We start from the raw sequence: 18,266 nt of genomic DNA on the forward strand, positions 1-18,266 counted from the left end.
GACTTTTTCATTCCTCTACCTTGATCATCCTGTACACGTAATACGATGAGAGAGTTCTCATTTGGAGAGAATCAAGTCTTGATTTTTGTAAAGTGAGAAATGTTTATGATTTGCGATGTTGCCTGTTTAAAATTCACAAGTCAAGCTGTTTGTTAGCTGAAATCTAATAAAGGCTGAAATGGTTATTATAAATCTTTCATCGGAACAGATAAAATGTTATTTTTCACTTGAAATAGTCAGTCCAGGATCACATTTACATAACTACAAAGGTTATTGTGACATGCTTAAGTACTTACCATATAATCTCGAGTACCACCCGCACTGTTTTTTCGAAAATATCGCTTCCATAATTGGGTGCAGGTCTTATTTAAAATTTTGGGAAATTTATCTTTCTGAATGCGCGTAAATCGGGCATCACCGCCGGCTGGGTTTGACAACTGCTCTCTCCGCTCTCAGTATACGCTACTTGCGCGCTTGACGTTAGTCTCATGCACATTCTCAGAGTATTAACATGAATTCCACAAAGCGTTTGCGATCTTTTCCGGCGAGTGAGAAATTGAAAATAGTTCGGGAAGCCGAAATTATTGGAAATCGTGCCGCCGGTAGGAAATATGATATTGACCAGTCGTGTATTCGCGATTGGAGAAAGAAGAAAAATGTGCTATTAACATGTAGTGGTGATCGTAGAACTTTGAAATGCCAGTGAACAGGACTGTGAATGTTAAGGGTGCGTAAAGTGTTACCATTAGAACAGGTGGTAATGAAAAACAACTGTGTATGGTAATGTTGTTTATTCTTGCCGACGGCACCAAATTGCCCCTGTACATTGTTCTCAAGCGAAAGACTCTTCCTAAAAAAACTACCCGCTGGTAGTTCACTTGTGGAAGACTGGGTAAAGTGTGTCTGGCAACATAGCCCTGGTGCATTATTGGGGCAAAAGAGCTTGCTTGTTCTCGATTAGAGATGGGGAATTTGATTCCTTTAGAAGAACTGATTCTTTTGAAACGATTCACTAAAATGATTCGTTCATTCGATTACCACATGACGGAGAGCCGAAAGCGAAACCATATAGACTCAGGTGAACCATTCCTTTTTAGAGGTTATAGTCTAAAAATGTTCCACAACTGTCCGACTAATACTTTCTAAACTTAAGTAGCTACCAATCGAAACCATACGAGAATCGAATTTGAAATTTATAGTAGATATGAACATTTTTGGGCTATGTTCCACATGTTAGTTCAGAGTAGTTCACGAAAACGGGAATGGGAACCTTGAAGTAAATCTAACATTTCGCAGTGAGCTGGAAGTTGAGTGTATGTTACAGTTCCGTGAAGTGTGTGACTTGAAACCACATGATAATTTCTTATTTAAAAAAAAAAAATTCCTGTAAGTTTAGTTTAGGAGTATTTGACTTGTGAACCGGACTTTTAGTTCAGGTTAAATAAAAAAATAACCGAGTCGTTCCTCATAAGTTGTTATTGATTCAAAAATGGTGGATACCTGATTTGGCGATATGAATCAAAACGAACGAGAAACCAAGGAACGAGTTGCAGCTGCCATCTCTCGATTCACCTTTCGATGCACAAGCGAGTCGATTAATTTCGTTCACTGAATCAGGATTCAATCGTTCAGTGCAATGATTCGTTCATTATGAATCACTTGTTCAGAATCTCCCCTTCTCTATTCTCGACAGTTACCGCAGCCATACAAAAGACGCTGTGAAGAAACATATCAAGGATGGGAAAACCAACCTAGCAGTCATTCTGGGCGGGATGACGTCTATGCTACAGCCTCTGGATGTCTGCATGAACTGTCCATTTAAAGCAGCCTTGAAACAGCTCTATACAAAATGGATGGCGGCTGATAATAAAACACTGACGCCAACTGGTCGTATTCAGCGCACGGAAGTTCAGCTGCTGTATTCGTCGATTTTGACGGCATAGAATCGTAAATAATCATATATAATTTTGGCATCATAAAAAAAAAATTTCTTTCAAAATATGGGCGCGGGTCTTATTTGGTGGCGGGTGGTATTCGAGATTATCAAATCAAATCAAAATCTCTTTATTTGCAAATGAGGTGTTTATCTCGGTGGCAAATGGTACACTAAAATACATTATTGTCAAGCACTAAATATTAAATTAACAAGAGAAGAAAATTTTCCTATAATACAATATTATACAATTTACGCTAACAATGTTTTCTATTAAACACACAGCTCATACTTAATAAATATATGTTTACAAAATTCTACTTATAATCTCCTGTACTACTTACAAATATAGTCAACTGATATACAGTATGTGGAATTACTTCAAATGATACTATACAACTGGTATAAGATTAATATTTACATTGCATTTATTTACTTTTTTTTTACCCGTTCTGGATCCTAAGTAGCATAACGACCTGCTGCGTCTTAACCAGAGCCCCTTTTGCCACCACTTTTCAGAGTTCCTGAAGGGCCTTCACAGCTACCGTAGCAGTCCCAGGGCCCTCGAAGTCCCCACTGTACTTCACCCCTACAGGCAGTCCCCTACTTTGGCTGTCCAAACACCTTAGACCAGGGGATGGAATTAATTTATTCGCACACATTTTTTTATTTACAATAACCTGCACTGGTCGAATGCCCTCTAACACTTCATTTATTTTCTCTGTTGCTGTTTATTCTCTTCTTGAATATCTGTACAGATTTTGGAAAAGGATCAAACACTACCCCTGGTAAACTGTTCCACTCCTTCACACCCTTCCCAATGAATGAAAATTTACCCCGATCGCTTCTGCTAAAATTCCTTCTAATTTTATATTTGTGGTCAGTCCTGCCGATATAATTATTTTCCAACTGAAGCCTCTCACGGATATCTCCCCATGCTTCTTCTCCTGTATAGGCTCTATATAATTCTATAAGTCTAGTTTTCTCCCTTCTCTTACTTAAAGTTTCCCACCCAAGTTCCTTTATCATTTCTGATACACTACTCTTTCTCCTGAAATCCCCTGTTACAAATCTTGCTGCTTTCCTCTGCACACTATCTATTTCTTTTATTAGGTATTCTTGGTGAGGATCCCAAACACTGTTTGTATATTCCAATAATGGACGAACCATACTCAAGTAACTTTTTTCTTTTAATTCTTTGTTGCATCCTTTAAGTAGCCTCATTATGACATGTAACGATCTGTATGCTTTCCCAACAATGTCATCAATATGACCCTTCCAGTGCAAATTACTTTCAAATCTCACACCTAAGTATTTGCACCTGCCATCTTTTGGGATAACTACGTCATCCAAAGTATATTCAAATTCAGTTTTAAAGCTCCTGTTTGTAAAAGTTGTAACAGTTGATTTGCCTCCATTAACCTTCATATTATTTTCTTCAACCCATTGTTGGATACTTTCAGGGTCCCTTTGTAATTCTGAACAATCCTCAATGTTGTTTATTTCCCTATAAACAATTATGTCATCTGCATACAATCTTATTTTTGATGTTATATTGTTCCCTAAATCATTTGCGTATATTAAGAAAAGTAACGGACCGATTATACTACCCTGTGCAATTCCCCTTCAAACTTTCTCTTCCTGTGATACATTTCCTACTTTGACTTTCTGAACCCTTGAATTTAGAAATGTTTTTATCCAACGTGTAACCCTTACTTCCAATCCTATTCCCTCCAATTTCTTTAATAATATTCCATGTTCCACTCTATCAAAGGCTTTGGAAAGATCTATGGCTATGCAATCTAACTGACCTCCTGAATCCAACTGATCTGATATGTCCTGCTGAAATCCCACCAGTTGTGCCTCACAAGAAAATTTCTTTCTAAATCCATACTGGCTCCTCATGAACCAATTTTTATCATCACATATCCCTCTGATGTACTTCGATATTAAACTCTCCAGTATTTTACAAACTATACTGGTCAGCTGATTGGTCTGTAGTTCTCTGGTTTCCTTTTATCACCCTTTCCTTTATAAATTGGTATTATTATAGATTCCTTCCATTCCTTTGGTATTACACTATTATTTATGACATAGTCAAAGAGAAATTTTAAATAAGACACTATGTACCACCCCATTGTCTTTAATACCTCCCCAGTCATTTGATCACTTCCTGCTGCTTTTCCTTGCTGAAGCAGTTGGATTTCTCTGAAAATATCTTCGTTTGTGAATGAGAAGCTTCTTGTTTCCCTCTGTCTCTCTCCCTCTCTGTCTTCTGTTTCGGTTTCCAACTCTTGACAATCATCTACTGAATCTCTAAATTCCCTACTAAATAGGTTTGCTTTCTCAGTATCTGTTAAATAGTGTTCACCCCCTTCCCCCACCATTGTAGGAATTTGGATTCCTTTTCCTTTTTGATTCCTGATATATGAATACAGCTTTTTCCATTTCCCTTTGTGGTCATTACCCTCTTGAAGTATGCCATTCATATAATTCTCTTTTGCTTCCTTTTTCACTCTATTCAGTTCCCTCATTAGCTGTTTTCTAGTTTCTCTACTCTCCCTACCCTCTTTGATTTTCCTGTTTACTATTCTACATTTTCTTTTAAATTTTCTTATTTCCCTTGTATAATAAACAGGGTCTGAGGTCATTTTTCCCTTCTTAACAGGTACAAATCTCTTCTCTCCTTCCCAAATGATTCCTTTAAATTTAGTCCAAAGTGTATCCACGTTACTCCCTTCACTTATCCAACAACTGAATTGTGATTTAAGGTAAGTCCCAAATTCATCAACTTTAGTTTTTCTGTACAATTTCTTGTCTTGTGTAACCCTCTTATTAAGCCTTTTTGGTACGAGTCCTACATCCATTATTACAGCCTTATGGTCTCCTATTCCTTCAATTACCTCAGTTTTATCAACAATTTCCCATGGTTTAACCAAGAATACATCTAGTAAGTTATTGAGACGAGTCGGTTCTTGTACTACTTGTGTAAATCCTCCCTCCCAAATTAACTTATTTGCCAGTTTCTGTTCATGGGCTTCACTTGCAGCTCCATTCCATTCTACTTCAGGCAAATTTAGATCTCCCCCAATTATTACCATATCATTATTATTGTTTTTACGAGTATAATCTATTATTTTCTCAAAGATTTCCATGACTCTTTCCTCTCTTCCAGGCCTGTATGTTCCTATAATTCCCACCTCTTTCATATTATCACAAACTAATTTTATCCCTAATATTTCATCCCTTTCATCGGTAAACCATTCATGTGAACAGTAAGTTTCCTTCACCAGAATAAACACCCCCCCCCCTCCCTTTTTATCTCCTCGGTCTCTACGATAGACTGTGTACCCTTCTGGAAATACTTCTCTTACCCACCCCTTCTTTCAACCACGATTCCACTCCTATCACCACATCAGTCTCATAAGATTCCATCAATGTACCGAATTTTAATTGTTTATTTACTACACTTTGACAGTTTACCAAGAGCAATCTCAGACCCCCTTCCTCCCTAAAACGTGACTGTTGCAATTGGGTAACTTGAAATTCCTTACTATCCTGAGTTTCTTTTTCTAGTTGACTGAGCCAGCTTGAAGTACTAGTTTTCCTGGTCAGTATTATAACTCAAGGGAGTTGCCTGTTTTACAGTACATATCTTAAGATTAATAAAATCTAGAACAATATTTGCTATCTTTCATTTACCTGAATTGTTTAGATGGAGGCCATGTTTTGTATAACAGTATCTCTCAAAACTGCTGCATTCAATAACCTGAGTATTCCGAAAATGTTTACAAATTTTAACAATATCTGTATTGACCTTGTCCACTTCAATGTTCACACACGAGTCTCTACTCAAATCATGCCTGTGGGGCACGTTCACTACAAAAACGTTAGTGTGGGTCAGCTTCCCTAGTGTATGTTTAAGTTGTGATCTTACATTCTTGGCGTCGTCGTGAGCTACGTCGTTCATCCCACCGATGATAAGCACTGCATCGCCGCTCCCGAAGTTCCTAGTTGCTGCTTCTACGTTTTCCACAACACTGCTGATAGAAGCTCCTGGATATATTTCTCCGGTTGCTGCTATATTCTCGTCGTTAATCACTCCCGCAATTCCCCTTCCTTGGCTATCACCAAACACAGCTACCTTTGCTGATTTAGGCCTAACTGGGTCTTGAATCTGAATTCTAGGCCTAAATTTTAAACTCGGCACGGCAACGGCAGCGGATCGCGATGATTTGGTTTCACGCGTGCGATCACTTTCTTCCAGAATTAAATTATTTAGGGCAGAAAACCTATTTCTGATGTTTATTTCCGGAAATTCAGTTGTAGATTTCTTCTTAGCCGGCCATCCACGAACTACTTGACACCACGTGCTCGAGTTTGTTACTTGTACCGGTATATCACTCGAAGAATGGTCAGTCCCAAATTCTAGCGTTCGCAGTCTTTCTTTTAATTCTTGATTTTCAACTTTAAGAGTCTCATTGTCCTTTTTTAGAATGTTTATAATTTCTAATGCACTTTTATATTCCTCATTGACTGTTTTCGGTGCTTCGTCAACGCCGTCCCCAACAACAACATTCCGAACACACTGCTCACAAATCCAGTCAACATTTTCATTAGTTTTTACGTCTCTAGGGCAATTTCCGCACTTATAATGCCACCATTGATCACATGAATCACACAATATTCCATTTTTCACTAATCTTCGACATTTTCCGCACTTTTCGTCACATTTTACGGTTAATTTACTCGGGAATAAAACACTACGTCGTCATTACCGGGCGCCATTTTGAAAAAATTATACGGTATTTGTTTGTACTATTCATCATTGGTTTCAGAAATATTTCTGACTCCCAGTTTTACACAGTTTGACTGGAGTGATGGAGGAGCTGGATTACTATCTACATGTCTGACCTGTCGGAAGACTGGTAGAAAGCAATGTTTTTGGTGAAAGCTCATCCAGACTTTTAGCAGTTTAGAGTGATAAATGACTGAAGTTTGTTGACTTATGATGCAGACTAATCTGTGAAGACTGTTCAAATGCATTTATGGGAGCTGGCGTATTATCTTATGGCAACCCAAGGACTTCCTTCCGTTCTCTGGCAGGCAACATACTTCCAACAATATATGTGGCAGTGTGCGACTCGCTGGACTTAGGCTGCACTCAACTGCTCGACTGTGTCTTGCTCTGGCGTCCACGAGCCAGTGCCCCCACCATTGGTGTGACTAGCTCCTGTAAGCTCCTTTCTCAAGGCTGGCTTCGAGACTCCGAGAAGAGCTGTTTGCCTGAACGCCTCTGATATATAGTACTTGCTGTTAAGGTCCTCCACATACGCTCATTTCTGCTGTCCATTTTAATTGTCGGTGGGGGCATCCACATTCACTGAAGGAGCCACAGCTTAAGAACTGATTGATGAAGATGAAGCCAATCATCAAGATGTGGAGTTTGTATTTGTGTTAGTGTAATCTTCCGTATGCTCTTTTTCTGTTGTTACCTTTGCCTTCTCAAAGATCATTCTTTGTGTTTGTCTTTCGAGTTTGGTTCCTTCCTAGCTGCCTATCAGCTGATTTTTTTTATTTCTATCCTACACTTCCCTCAGAATTCAAGAGGACAAACTGGGGCAAATATTCATTTATAGGAAAGGGAGTTAGGGATTGGAATATCTTACCAAGGGAGATGTTCAATAAATTTCCAATTTCTTTGAAATCATTTAAGAAAAGGCTAGGAAAACAAGAGATAGGGAATCTGCCACCTGGGCGGCTGCCCTAAATGCAGATCAGGATTGATTGATTGATTGATTGATTGATTGATTGATTGATTGATTGATTGATTGAAGTCGGCAAGACTGAAGATCTTTTAAGATATCCCCTTAAACAACTGTCCTGTGGTGGTGGTGGTGGTGGTGGTGGTGGTGGTGGTGGTGGTGGTGGTGGTGGTGGTGATGATTACTGTTTTAAGAGGAATTACAACTGGGCAACCATCCTTTATTAATGCCAATCAGAGGGAAAAAGTGGAAGAGGTCTGATACTTCAAAAAACTAAGGTACTGGCAAAAGAAAAGGAAGGGCTAAGGGCATGATAGTGGAAGACTTTCTAGGCCTCTAGAACCTAATACCATCAGGATCACAAAAGGACAAGAGTTGACCAAGGGTGGTTGAAGAGGGAAGATGGGAGTTGAGAAAGCTCAGATAATTAAGTGGAAACAATGCCAAGCTCAGCTAGGGGAGCCATTGTCGCCATCTCGCACTCCCGAAGTTAAGAGCCCCTGGTTCTCCCTTACAATTGCCTCTTACAACAGGCAGGGAATACTGTGGATGTATTATATTTCCCCTACCGACAGGAATATCAGAGAGGAGGAGGATATTATTAGTTTCAACTACTGCTTATGTAAACATTTTCACACAGAGCGCTATTGACACACTTTCAAATCTTTTGGGTGCTTAATTCCATGTGTCCTCTCACAAAGGATAAACTATTTGACTGCCTGTTGCCATTTCTTAATGGTTGCAGTATTTTTGTATCTGTCTCTTGGCACAGGCCAGAGCAAAGTGTAGCTTTCACCGAAGTCCCAGTCTCATCATGGCTGTGACAGTATGGAAGCTGCTGGGGTATGGGTGGTGCTGAGTAATGGCATTTGGAGCACGACTAGTGTTTGAGTGTTATGAAAGGTGTTGCTCGTAGGATCAGTCATGCTGCAATAGCACCGTCTGGTCCAGTGAGGAAAGCAATGGCAGACTACCTCACTCCTCATCTTGCCTAGTACGCCTCATTTGGGCTCTGCCATTGGTTTTTGTGGTTTTCCTATAATTGCATAGCCTTTGGTGGTGCTATTTGAGGATCCAACCAGCCTCTGGGCTGATGACCTAACAGACAGACATCATCAAGACAGATGGTTCTTGACCGGCTATGTAGAAACCTCCGTGCATGCTCAGCAATGTTAGGTCCACTGATTTGCAGACATTTCAGTGCGCATGGGAGTTCCAGGAACCAAAGACAAACATCTGACCTGTAAGTGAGTATAAGTAAAGAAAAATTGAGGGTGTGGGTACTTGCAAATCCTTGTCTCCTTCAAAAATGACCATCTCTTTAGCCAAAAAATTGCTATGTGGTGTGTGTTCTCTGGGAATCATTGATCCTTATTCTTTTTAGAATGATACTGGTGGAACTGTCACAGTCACAGTAGGTTGATATGAGGCTATGTGATGACAGTAACAATGGAACTGCGCCATAAGAACATCATTGCAAATTCACCCCAGATTTGGTGCAAGCGTTAAACAACACTCAGGACTTATTTAATGGTGTGGCTGGTGTAAGAAATTAAATTAAGTGTTCTTTGAACAGTTTATAGTAATTTTGTATTACAATGTCCAGTGCCATTAGCATTGTTTAAAATGGTCACTTTCTACTACACCTGGTGTAATATACCCTTTAGTTTCCTTTTCTCCTGCAGTTTTCCTTTATACCTTATACAGTATACCACCTTCCTACAGTTTTCTCTTTTTTTTTGTATGTGCTTCTGTAGTGTTCTCCTTATCCTTCTTTGCTCACAAGATCATATCTCGAGAATGACCCTTCTCTGTGAGTATGGATGCTTGTCTCCCATGATGAAGTACGTAATGGAAATAAGCTTGTTAGGGTTTGAGAAGATGTGAATATAAAAGAACTGGGATTGGTGTAAAAGAGAGCCCATCTGGGAAGACAGCAGTATACGAACATGTAAAATTATTTTTTGTTCTTTGGTATACTGTCCTTCCCAGTTAACCGTTTTTGAGGTATACATTACTTTTGACTGCAATACATGTAACAGATAGCAAGGATATCATGGAGTGCCAGAAACAACATTTCTCCACTCTTTTAAATCACAGTTCTACCACAGATGAGGACTTCCTCCAAGATGTGCCACAACAGCTCCCTCAGTCTTGAATGACAATGCACCATCTTATGAGGAATTCTGAAAGTCAGAAAGGCACTTGGACCTGACAACATTCCAGTGGAGTTGATTCGAGGGAGGCATCCTTAAAGACAAGACTCTTCACACTAATCCTTTTAATCTGGGAAACTCTCCCAAGTACCTGGTGATATGAAGAATGCTACTACCATCATCATGTTTAAGGAAGGTGATCACAGGATTTGTGGCTAGTATCATGGTATATCCCTGCTGTTCATAGCTGGTAAATTTCTTGCAAGGATTCTGCATAGCTGTGTCCAGGTTGTCTGTGAGAAGATTCTCCCTGAGTCTCAACGTGGTTTCTGTGCCTCAAGAGGCATGGTTGCCATGATCTATGCATGGCAACTCCAAGGAAAATGCAGAGAGCAGCGACAACATCTCTGCTTAGTCTTTTACAGTCTGGAAAAGCCCTTCGACTCTGTCGTGAGGCCTGCTATGTGGGCAGTATTGATTTGCTATGGTTGCCCTGAACACATCATTGGACTGGTTCAAGCACTGCATGATAGTATATCTGCTCAGGTTCTCCATCAGATGTGCTCAGTATGTGGCTGCTGTGCTTTGTGATTCATCTTCTACAAACACCTCTGGCATTGATTTAAGGTGTTGTCTTGATAGAATTCTCTTCATTTTGACCAGACTTCGTTCATGTCGCTTAACTCATGTGAACTGTAGTATGTTGATGATACTACCTTGCATGCTTTTACCCCTGAGGAACTCCATCAATCAGTCAACAGTTCTAAGAGTGCATGTGATGGTTTTGGCCTCACCATAAACCAAGAAACCATGATCCTTGCCCAACCTGCCTCAGGGACTAGTCTTGCAGAGTTCAATGTGTCTGTCTTAGATGTCATTCAGGAATAAGGAGAGCACTTTTCATACCCAGGGATCATCTTGTCTAAACAAAGCACCTTAGAAGTGGATGTGAAAAACAGACTCCGTGCTGCTCATTTGGCATTTGGTCAGTTATTCAACTGGGTCTTTAGGAATAAAGACCTAACAGTTTATACCATATTTATGGTGAATAAAGCAAACATCACAGCTCAATGTATGTGAAACCATACAGAGTCAGATACAGCCTCGTCCTGACCCATCCATGGAGTGCAGTCTGTGTGGACACATGGTTTCAGGCTAGAATTGGCTCGTTTAGTCATCAAAAGTACAAGCACAAACACCATTGAGTGCACAATAAGTTTTATATCCTGATGACATGTAACAGAGTTCCTGCACAAAATTGGTGTATAGTTTTAATACTGTCTGAACTTGTTGCAAATTTTTTTTATTTTTAAATAGTTGGCTTTATGGGTTATTACATGAAAGAGATAATCACAAAAAATGTTCTTCTCTTCAGTTAAATATGTCTATGTAATCGAACGTAATCAAGGGGCGGTTGCCCTCATTGTCCAGTACACTATCTTAGTGACCACTTGAGATCTCTTTCTTTCACTGTGATTTAAGAATATATGTGACTTGGTACTAGCAAGAGATGTTTTGATGATAATGCAGTTTCTATTATTCAGCTAGAAAAATGTTATTTTAATCAGTATGGAAGGTAACTGACTTTGGCTTGTTAATGATGAATGTAACTCCTGTTGTATAATAGTTTTGTGGTAGGTACTAAGCGATGTGGGGGGGGGGGGGGGGAAGTAAAAGTGTTTTAATGCCAGCATGGTGGATTTTGAGACTAAGAGTATGATGGCAATGCCTGGTATTATTTTGGTGCCCATAAAATACTCTATACCCTAATTAAAGAATCTGATATGTTCAGTACAGTTATTGAGTTGACAGAGTGATTTGTTCCCTGAACGTGCTGAATAAACAAGGATAAAACTTGTTTCTTTTGTTATTACATTCACAAACTGTTACCACTTCAATTTTGAGGTCATTGAAATAAAATGTGGACTTCAGCAAGCTCACAAACTTTTTAAAGCACCTCCTGAAAAATCAAGTTCTTTGGCATGTCGGGTTCTGTCGTAGTACACTAGAGTTCAACTGTTCTGGCTTTTTTATATATATATATTTTTCAAGATACATAAAAAATGTGCAATGATGATATATTTTAGAGTTTTCAGCTTGGTGGTTTTGCCCTTGTATATCAAAAGGGTGGGGTTTAGTACAACTGAGCTTGATACATCTGTTTGATTTGTTAATCCAGGGTTCTGGTGATGTGAAATATCACTTGGGCACATACATTGAGCGTTTGAATCGTGTAACCAACAAGAATATCAGACTTGCAGTTGTCGCTAATCCTTCTCATTTGGAGGCTGTGGATCCAGTGGTTCAAGGGAAAACAAGAGCCGAGCAGTTCTACCGAGGTGATGGTGAAGGAAAGAAGGTAATTTAGTGAAACTTCATGACAGATGTTTAAGAATAAGTTATTGTGAAGAGTACATCGTTCAACAGTTTCAGGACTGTGCATGTTTAGTGCCTGTTGTACACCATCAATTTTTTTTAAGTTCAGTACTTTACAAAAAAGAAAAAAAAGAAGGGAAATGTGCAATTCAAAAAAAGATCAATGTGATTATCTTCAACATAATGTTTGCAATGTATTTATTGCCATAACATCATTTGCAGAGGTTGTTATGTTGCATTTACTCACATGAATTGAATCAAAATGATAGCCTTTCAATAGAAATGCATATCTTATTACACGAAATCCTATTAGGAATTCCATAATGACAATGATGATCATAAACTGACCGAGTTGGCTGTGCGTTTAGGGTCGGGAAGCTGTGAGCCTGCAATTGGGAGATAATGGGTTCAGATCCCACTGTTCACAGCCCTGAAGATGGTTTTCTCTGGTTTCCCATTTTCACACCAAGCAAATTTTGGGGCTGTACCTTAATTAACCTTAATAAATGAAGACTGGGATTGCTCACAAGAAGTCAAGGTATGCATTGGAAAAGCAAAAAGTGTGTTCCAGAAAATGAGTAATGTGTTTAAAAGCCACAATCTAACTTTAGGGACTAAAATCAGACTTCTGCACTGTTATGTATTTTCTGTTCTTTTATATGGTGTAGAGACATGGACCTTAAATAAAAACACAGAGAAGAAGTTGGAGGCCTTTGAAACATGGCTTTATAGGCGGATCCAGAGAATATCTTGGACCCAGAGAATGACAAACGTGGAAGTAATGAGAAGGATGAACACAACACCTCAATTGATCAAGATAGTGAAATGCCGAAAGCTGCAGTATCTGGGACATATAATGCGCAACACAGATAGATACAACCTACTCCAAAAAATACTCCAGGGGAAAATCAACAGCAAAAGAGGTCCTGGAAGAAGACGAATATCTTGGCTTGACAATCTTAAAGGCTGGTGCAATATGTCATCAGTTGAACTGTTCCGCACTGCCACAAACAAGACGAAAATAGCCATCATGATCGCCAACATCCGAAACGGATAGGCACCGAGAGAAGAAGACCTTAATTAAGGCCATGACCGCTACTTTTGCAATCCCATCCCCTTCCTATCCCTCCATCGCCAAAAAAAATTAAGTGTTTTGATGCAGTGTAAAACAAGTAGGAAAAAAAATTATAAAATATGTAGATCGTCGTAAATCGAACATTGCTGATAGTAACATTTAAGCTCCTTAAATCTTTAGGCTTTTTTCAACCATGAAATTACCAGCGTTTTTGATATTGCTGATAGTGTTTACTGATAGTTTGCCATATGGTGATAAACATAAAAACTGTCCACTTTCTTAAGATATTTATCTTGCAATCTTCTTGTACACTGCTGTTTTATTGATTTGATTGTGGTACTCTGCAGAAAAAGAAGAGTTCCTCAATGAACTGGAAACACAAATTGTTGGAGATGGGATCATGATAATGGGTTTGTTGGAGATGGGATCATGATAATAGGAGATCTGAATGCTCATGTGGGAATTGATAGAATGGAGTATGAGAATGTTCTGGGCCCACATGGGTATGGCGATAGAAATGAAGATGGAGAGAAACTGTTGGATTTTTGTGTCAGAAATAACCTGATAATAAAGAACACATGGTTTATGAAGAGGAATAGCCATAGGATCAGCCGATATAGTTAGTATGGACAGTATGGAACACTCATCAATTTTATAATAACAGACCGAGAATGGGGAAGATACGTCATGAATACAAAGATAATCCCCAGTGAAAGTATGGAAGATGATCATAGATTATTAATTGTGGAATTAAAACAAGTAAAAATCCCTAAAATTGTATTGAAGAAGTAACCAAAGATCGGGATTTGGGAATTGGAGGAGGAGGATAAAAGAATGGCATTCCAAGATTGTATAAAAAGGAAGTTGCCTAACATGGAAATACGAAGTGGAGAAGAAGAGTGGGACAATTTAAGACTGACATCTGTGGAAGCAGCAATTGAGGTATACGGGAAAACAAAAGCAAAGGTTAAGGGAAAGGAGACATGGTGGTGGACAGACAAAATAAAAAAAGAAATGGATAAGGAAAAACAAAAAAAAAGTATCAGATGTATGAGAATAAGAGAGAGAGGTTTCATGTGGAAACTACAAGTAAAGAGGAGTATCAAGGAAGAAAAGGAGAAATGTTGGGGAGAGTTTACCAACAAAATTGAGCAAGATAGTCGAAGAAATCAAACTATTATACAGAGTAATAAAATTGAAAAGAATAAATCAAGGAAAAATCAAGGCATTAGACAGAGAAGATGGATCCATAGTACATGATGAAAAGGGTCTTCAGAAGGTGATGAAATGGCGTATGGCTTTTAGTGCCGGGAGTGACCGAGGACAAGTTTGGCTCGCCAGATGCAGGTCTTTTTATTTGACGCTCGTATGCGACCTGCGCGCCGTGATGAGAATGAAATGGTGATGAAGACGCCACATACACACAGCCAGCGAAATTAACCAATTATGGTTAACATTCCCGACCCTGCCGGGAATTGAACCCGGGACATCTGTGGCCAAAGGCCAACACGCTAACCATTTAGCCATGGAGCCGGACTTCAGAAGGTGATGGCAAAGTATTTTGAAGAATACTTTATATTCATTCATTCATTCATTCATTCATTCATTCATTTAGCTTCCATAGACTGTACATTTACATACTTTCAAATATGCCAACAGTATAGGAGTTACATGTAATAAATATCATTTTTGGTCCGTATTGATGATATTTGATTGAAATAATAACAGTAAGTTATTTATTAGATTAGTTATTGATTAGGTGGTCTAATAAATAACTTACTGTTATTATTTCTATCAGTATAGGAGTTGTCGAGTGATTTCCTAATACTAACAGTAATGTTTGTCCAGCCCTTGTCCCGTTTCCCTATGGGGTGGGGTATAATACTACTAACAATAATATATGCACAATAATGAACATTTGAAAAGAAAAATAGAAACACCAAATACCTCAATTAGGACAACACATCATCATTTTTTAAATAATATTAATAACCAATATTTACAAGACAAAATAAAAATAAAAATCTATTGGTGTGGTGTTAATAATATGTACATAATCAATGTGGCATTAACATATTCTTAAGGCTATATACTGGATATTAAGAACATTTACAAGTTAAAAGTAATAGCATCATTACCAGCATGTCATCATATATTCTTCTGTACTATAGAAGCAGCTACTCAGCAGGAGATATTTTAAAGCTGTGGTAAATGAACTGACAGGACTAATATCCTTAATCTTATTTGGAAGCTTATTATACAATTGATTCCAACAGTCTGCATGCTCAAGGCTATGGTTTTACTCTTGTGCTCGATAAAAATATTATTTCTTGTTTGCGTCTGGTAATTGTGATTATCAAAATTCTTTCTGAAGTGATCAATATTTTTTTTCACATGTAGAATGTATTGCATGATGTATATGCTTGGTACTAGGAGTATCCTTAGTCTCTTAAATAATGGTCTGCAATGATCTAACCTGTTATGTCTCAATGTAATTCTGATAGCTCGTTTCTTTATTGGAAAAATAACATCAAGATTTGATTTGTAGCAGCCCCGGAGACAAATAGCATAAGTGATGAGGATGACTGCTCGGAGGAAGAAGGATATAAGAAAATGGAAATAATAGATGGAGAAAAATAATAGAACCTGATAACATGGTTGGAACTTGAAAGGCCAATGAAAGGAATGACCAATGGTTAGGAAGTGGAAAAGACAAATTCAATGCTGATATGATTAAGGCAGCAGGAAGCATTGGACTACAGTGGCGATACAGAGCCCTCAGTGCCATATGGAAGGATGAAAGGATACCTGAAGATTGGCAACAAGGAAGCATTGTACCACTGTTCAAAAAAGGAAATAGGAAGAAATGTGAAAATTATAGAGGTATAACCCTATTATCACATGGGCTATAATTAATGGAGGTAGACATAGACAAATGACTGAGGGATATAATAGAAACACAGTTAGGAAGAACAATATGGCTTTAGACTGAATAGATCAACAATAGACTTGATGTATACAGTGCGAACGATGATGTAAAAACATCTGGAAAGGAACAAGGAAATCATATTCTTATTTTTGGATTTGGAAAACGTTTATGATACAGTTAAGAGAAAACATGTACGGGAATGCCTACTGAAAAGGAATGTACAAAAATCATTAATTAACAAGATAAAAATGTTGTATCATGAGAGTAAAAGCAGTGTAGAAGTGGGGAGTGGTGACTCTGAAACATTTTAAACAAGAAAAGGTCTCAAGCAAGGAAGTGCACTGTTGCCATTGTTTATATTGATGGATGAAATCATAAAGCGTGTAAAACAGAGTATCAGTAGTGATGAAGTGAATGCTTTGGTATTTGCAGTTGATGTGGTGATTTGGGGAAAGGGAGAAAAGTAAGTACAAAGGAGACTGGGCATTTGGAATGAAAATCTGAAGGAGTTTGGAATGGTAATTAGTAAAAAGCAAACTGTAGTCGTGCACTGTGGAAAAGAGAAAAAGAGAAGCCAAGTGAACATGGATGGAGAACGGTTAGAGAATGTAGAACAGTTTACATATCTGGGTAGCGTTATTTATGGAAGTAATGAAATCAACCCTGAAATTAAAAACAGACGAAGTAAAGGTACAAGATTTTATCATCACGTCAGAGAGCTTTTATGGGATGACAAAGTACCCAAGAGAACAAAGTTAACATTATATAAAGAGTATTTCATAACAGTTGTAATGTACGGACTAGAAACGCTGGTAAATAATAGCTAATAAGAGACAAGATAGTAAGATCCAAGCAGTATAAATGAAATTTTTAAGAACATCAGTTAAAAAGACAAGAAGAGGTAGAATTCAAAATATTAAAATCAGAGAAGAGCTAAATATAGAACCGTTAGTACAGAGCATACAGATATTGATATTTAGAAATTTCATGATCCGTATTGAAGTGGGATTACAGTAATTGAAATTAAGAGAGATCCCCTATTCAATACAAAGACATTTATTAACGTGAATGAATCACATATTATTCACATAAGGTACTAGTTTTGGCACTAAACTTGTGCTATCATCAGCCAACAAGTCAAATCGGGCAAACACAATATAACTTTAAAACAACTTTAAAACGCACTATAACACCTGCACAGATGAATATGAAATAAAATATGGTACATGATGATATTGCATTTCAGTTTAAAATCCTTTTAAATGACGATGACTTCGTTGTTGTATACCCATGGCGGTTTGTCCAGCTTGTATATGTCTTTAGTTTTTTATTTGTTAAAATTATCTTGCCGAGCTTAATGTCACATGAAGTTAACACTGTGTGTTCTGTAGTTTGGTTCCGAAAAATAAACATGCATATGATGAACTTGGTTAGATCCAAAGAATTAATTCCCACTTCAATATGGGTTTTGGAACCTTGAGCAGCCTAATTGATCGGCGGGTGGAGCTGGAGCTGAAAATATACTTAAGTTGAAAAGTAAGTGTTTGTCGATGTAGTGCAGGGGTCTCAAACTCTGGTACGCATACCAGTGAGCCGTTGGATGCTGGTATGCATGATTGGTAGAAAAAATGTATAGTTTGCTGTATTTACGGAAACTATATTTCTGTTTTTTTCCTTTGTTTCTTTAAATTTCAGACCCACTGAATAATAATAATAATAATAATAATAATAATAATAATGTCATTGTCATCCATTTTCCTTAGGACAGGAACTACATTAGCACACTTCCAGTCTTCCGGGAGTGTTTCAGAATGAAGGAACAGTGTCATTATTTCCATTCTTCCACAGTTTCATGAGTGAATATGAAATACCGTATTTGTTCTCATACAACTCGCACTGTTTTGAAAAAAAGTGTGAATATTTTCGGTGCGTGATATATGTGGGGATTTGTGTGTAAAAGATCGTATTATTGAAAAAACGTAAAATTTGCATTAGGCTATTGAAACAAGTCAACTGGCATACTTACCCTGTT

At 38.1% G+C, this 18,266-nt stretch overlaps 1 protein-coding gene across 7 annotated transcripts in view; it reads left to right on the forward strand.

Annotated features, from left to right (window-relative positions):
* The window catches only part of Ogdh (oxoglutarate dehydrogenase Nc73EF), a 314,890-nt gene that overhangs the window by 105,647 nt on the left and 190,977 nt on the right, over window positions 1-18,266 (forward strand). For all 7 annotated transcript variants that reach the window (XM_067134984.2, XM_067134980.2, XM_067134986.2 and 4 more), the window contains one exon: window positions 12,034-12,213. In XM_067134984.2, coding sequence (XP_066991085.1) covers window positions 12,034-12,213 — 180 coding nt within the window. The remainder of the gene's footprint in view (window positions 1-12,033; window positions 12,214-18,266) is intronic.

The sequence above is a fragment of the Anabrus simplex genome, chromosome 1 (genome assembly GCF_040414725.1).
Source record: "Anabrus simplex isolate iqAnaSimp1 chromosome 1, ASM4041472v1, whole genome shotgun sequence".
In the NCBI taxonomy this organism is placed as follows: domain Eukaryota; kingdom Metazoa; phylum Arthropoda; class Insecta; order Orthoptera; family Tettigoniidae; genus Anabrus; species Anabrus simplex.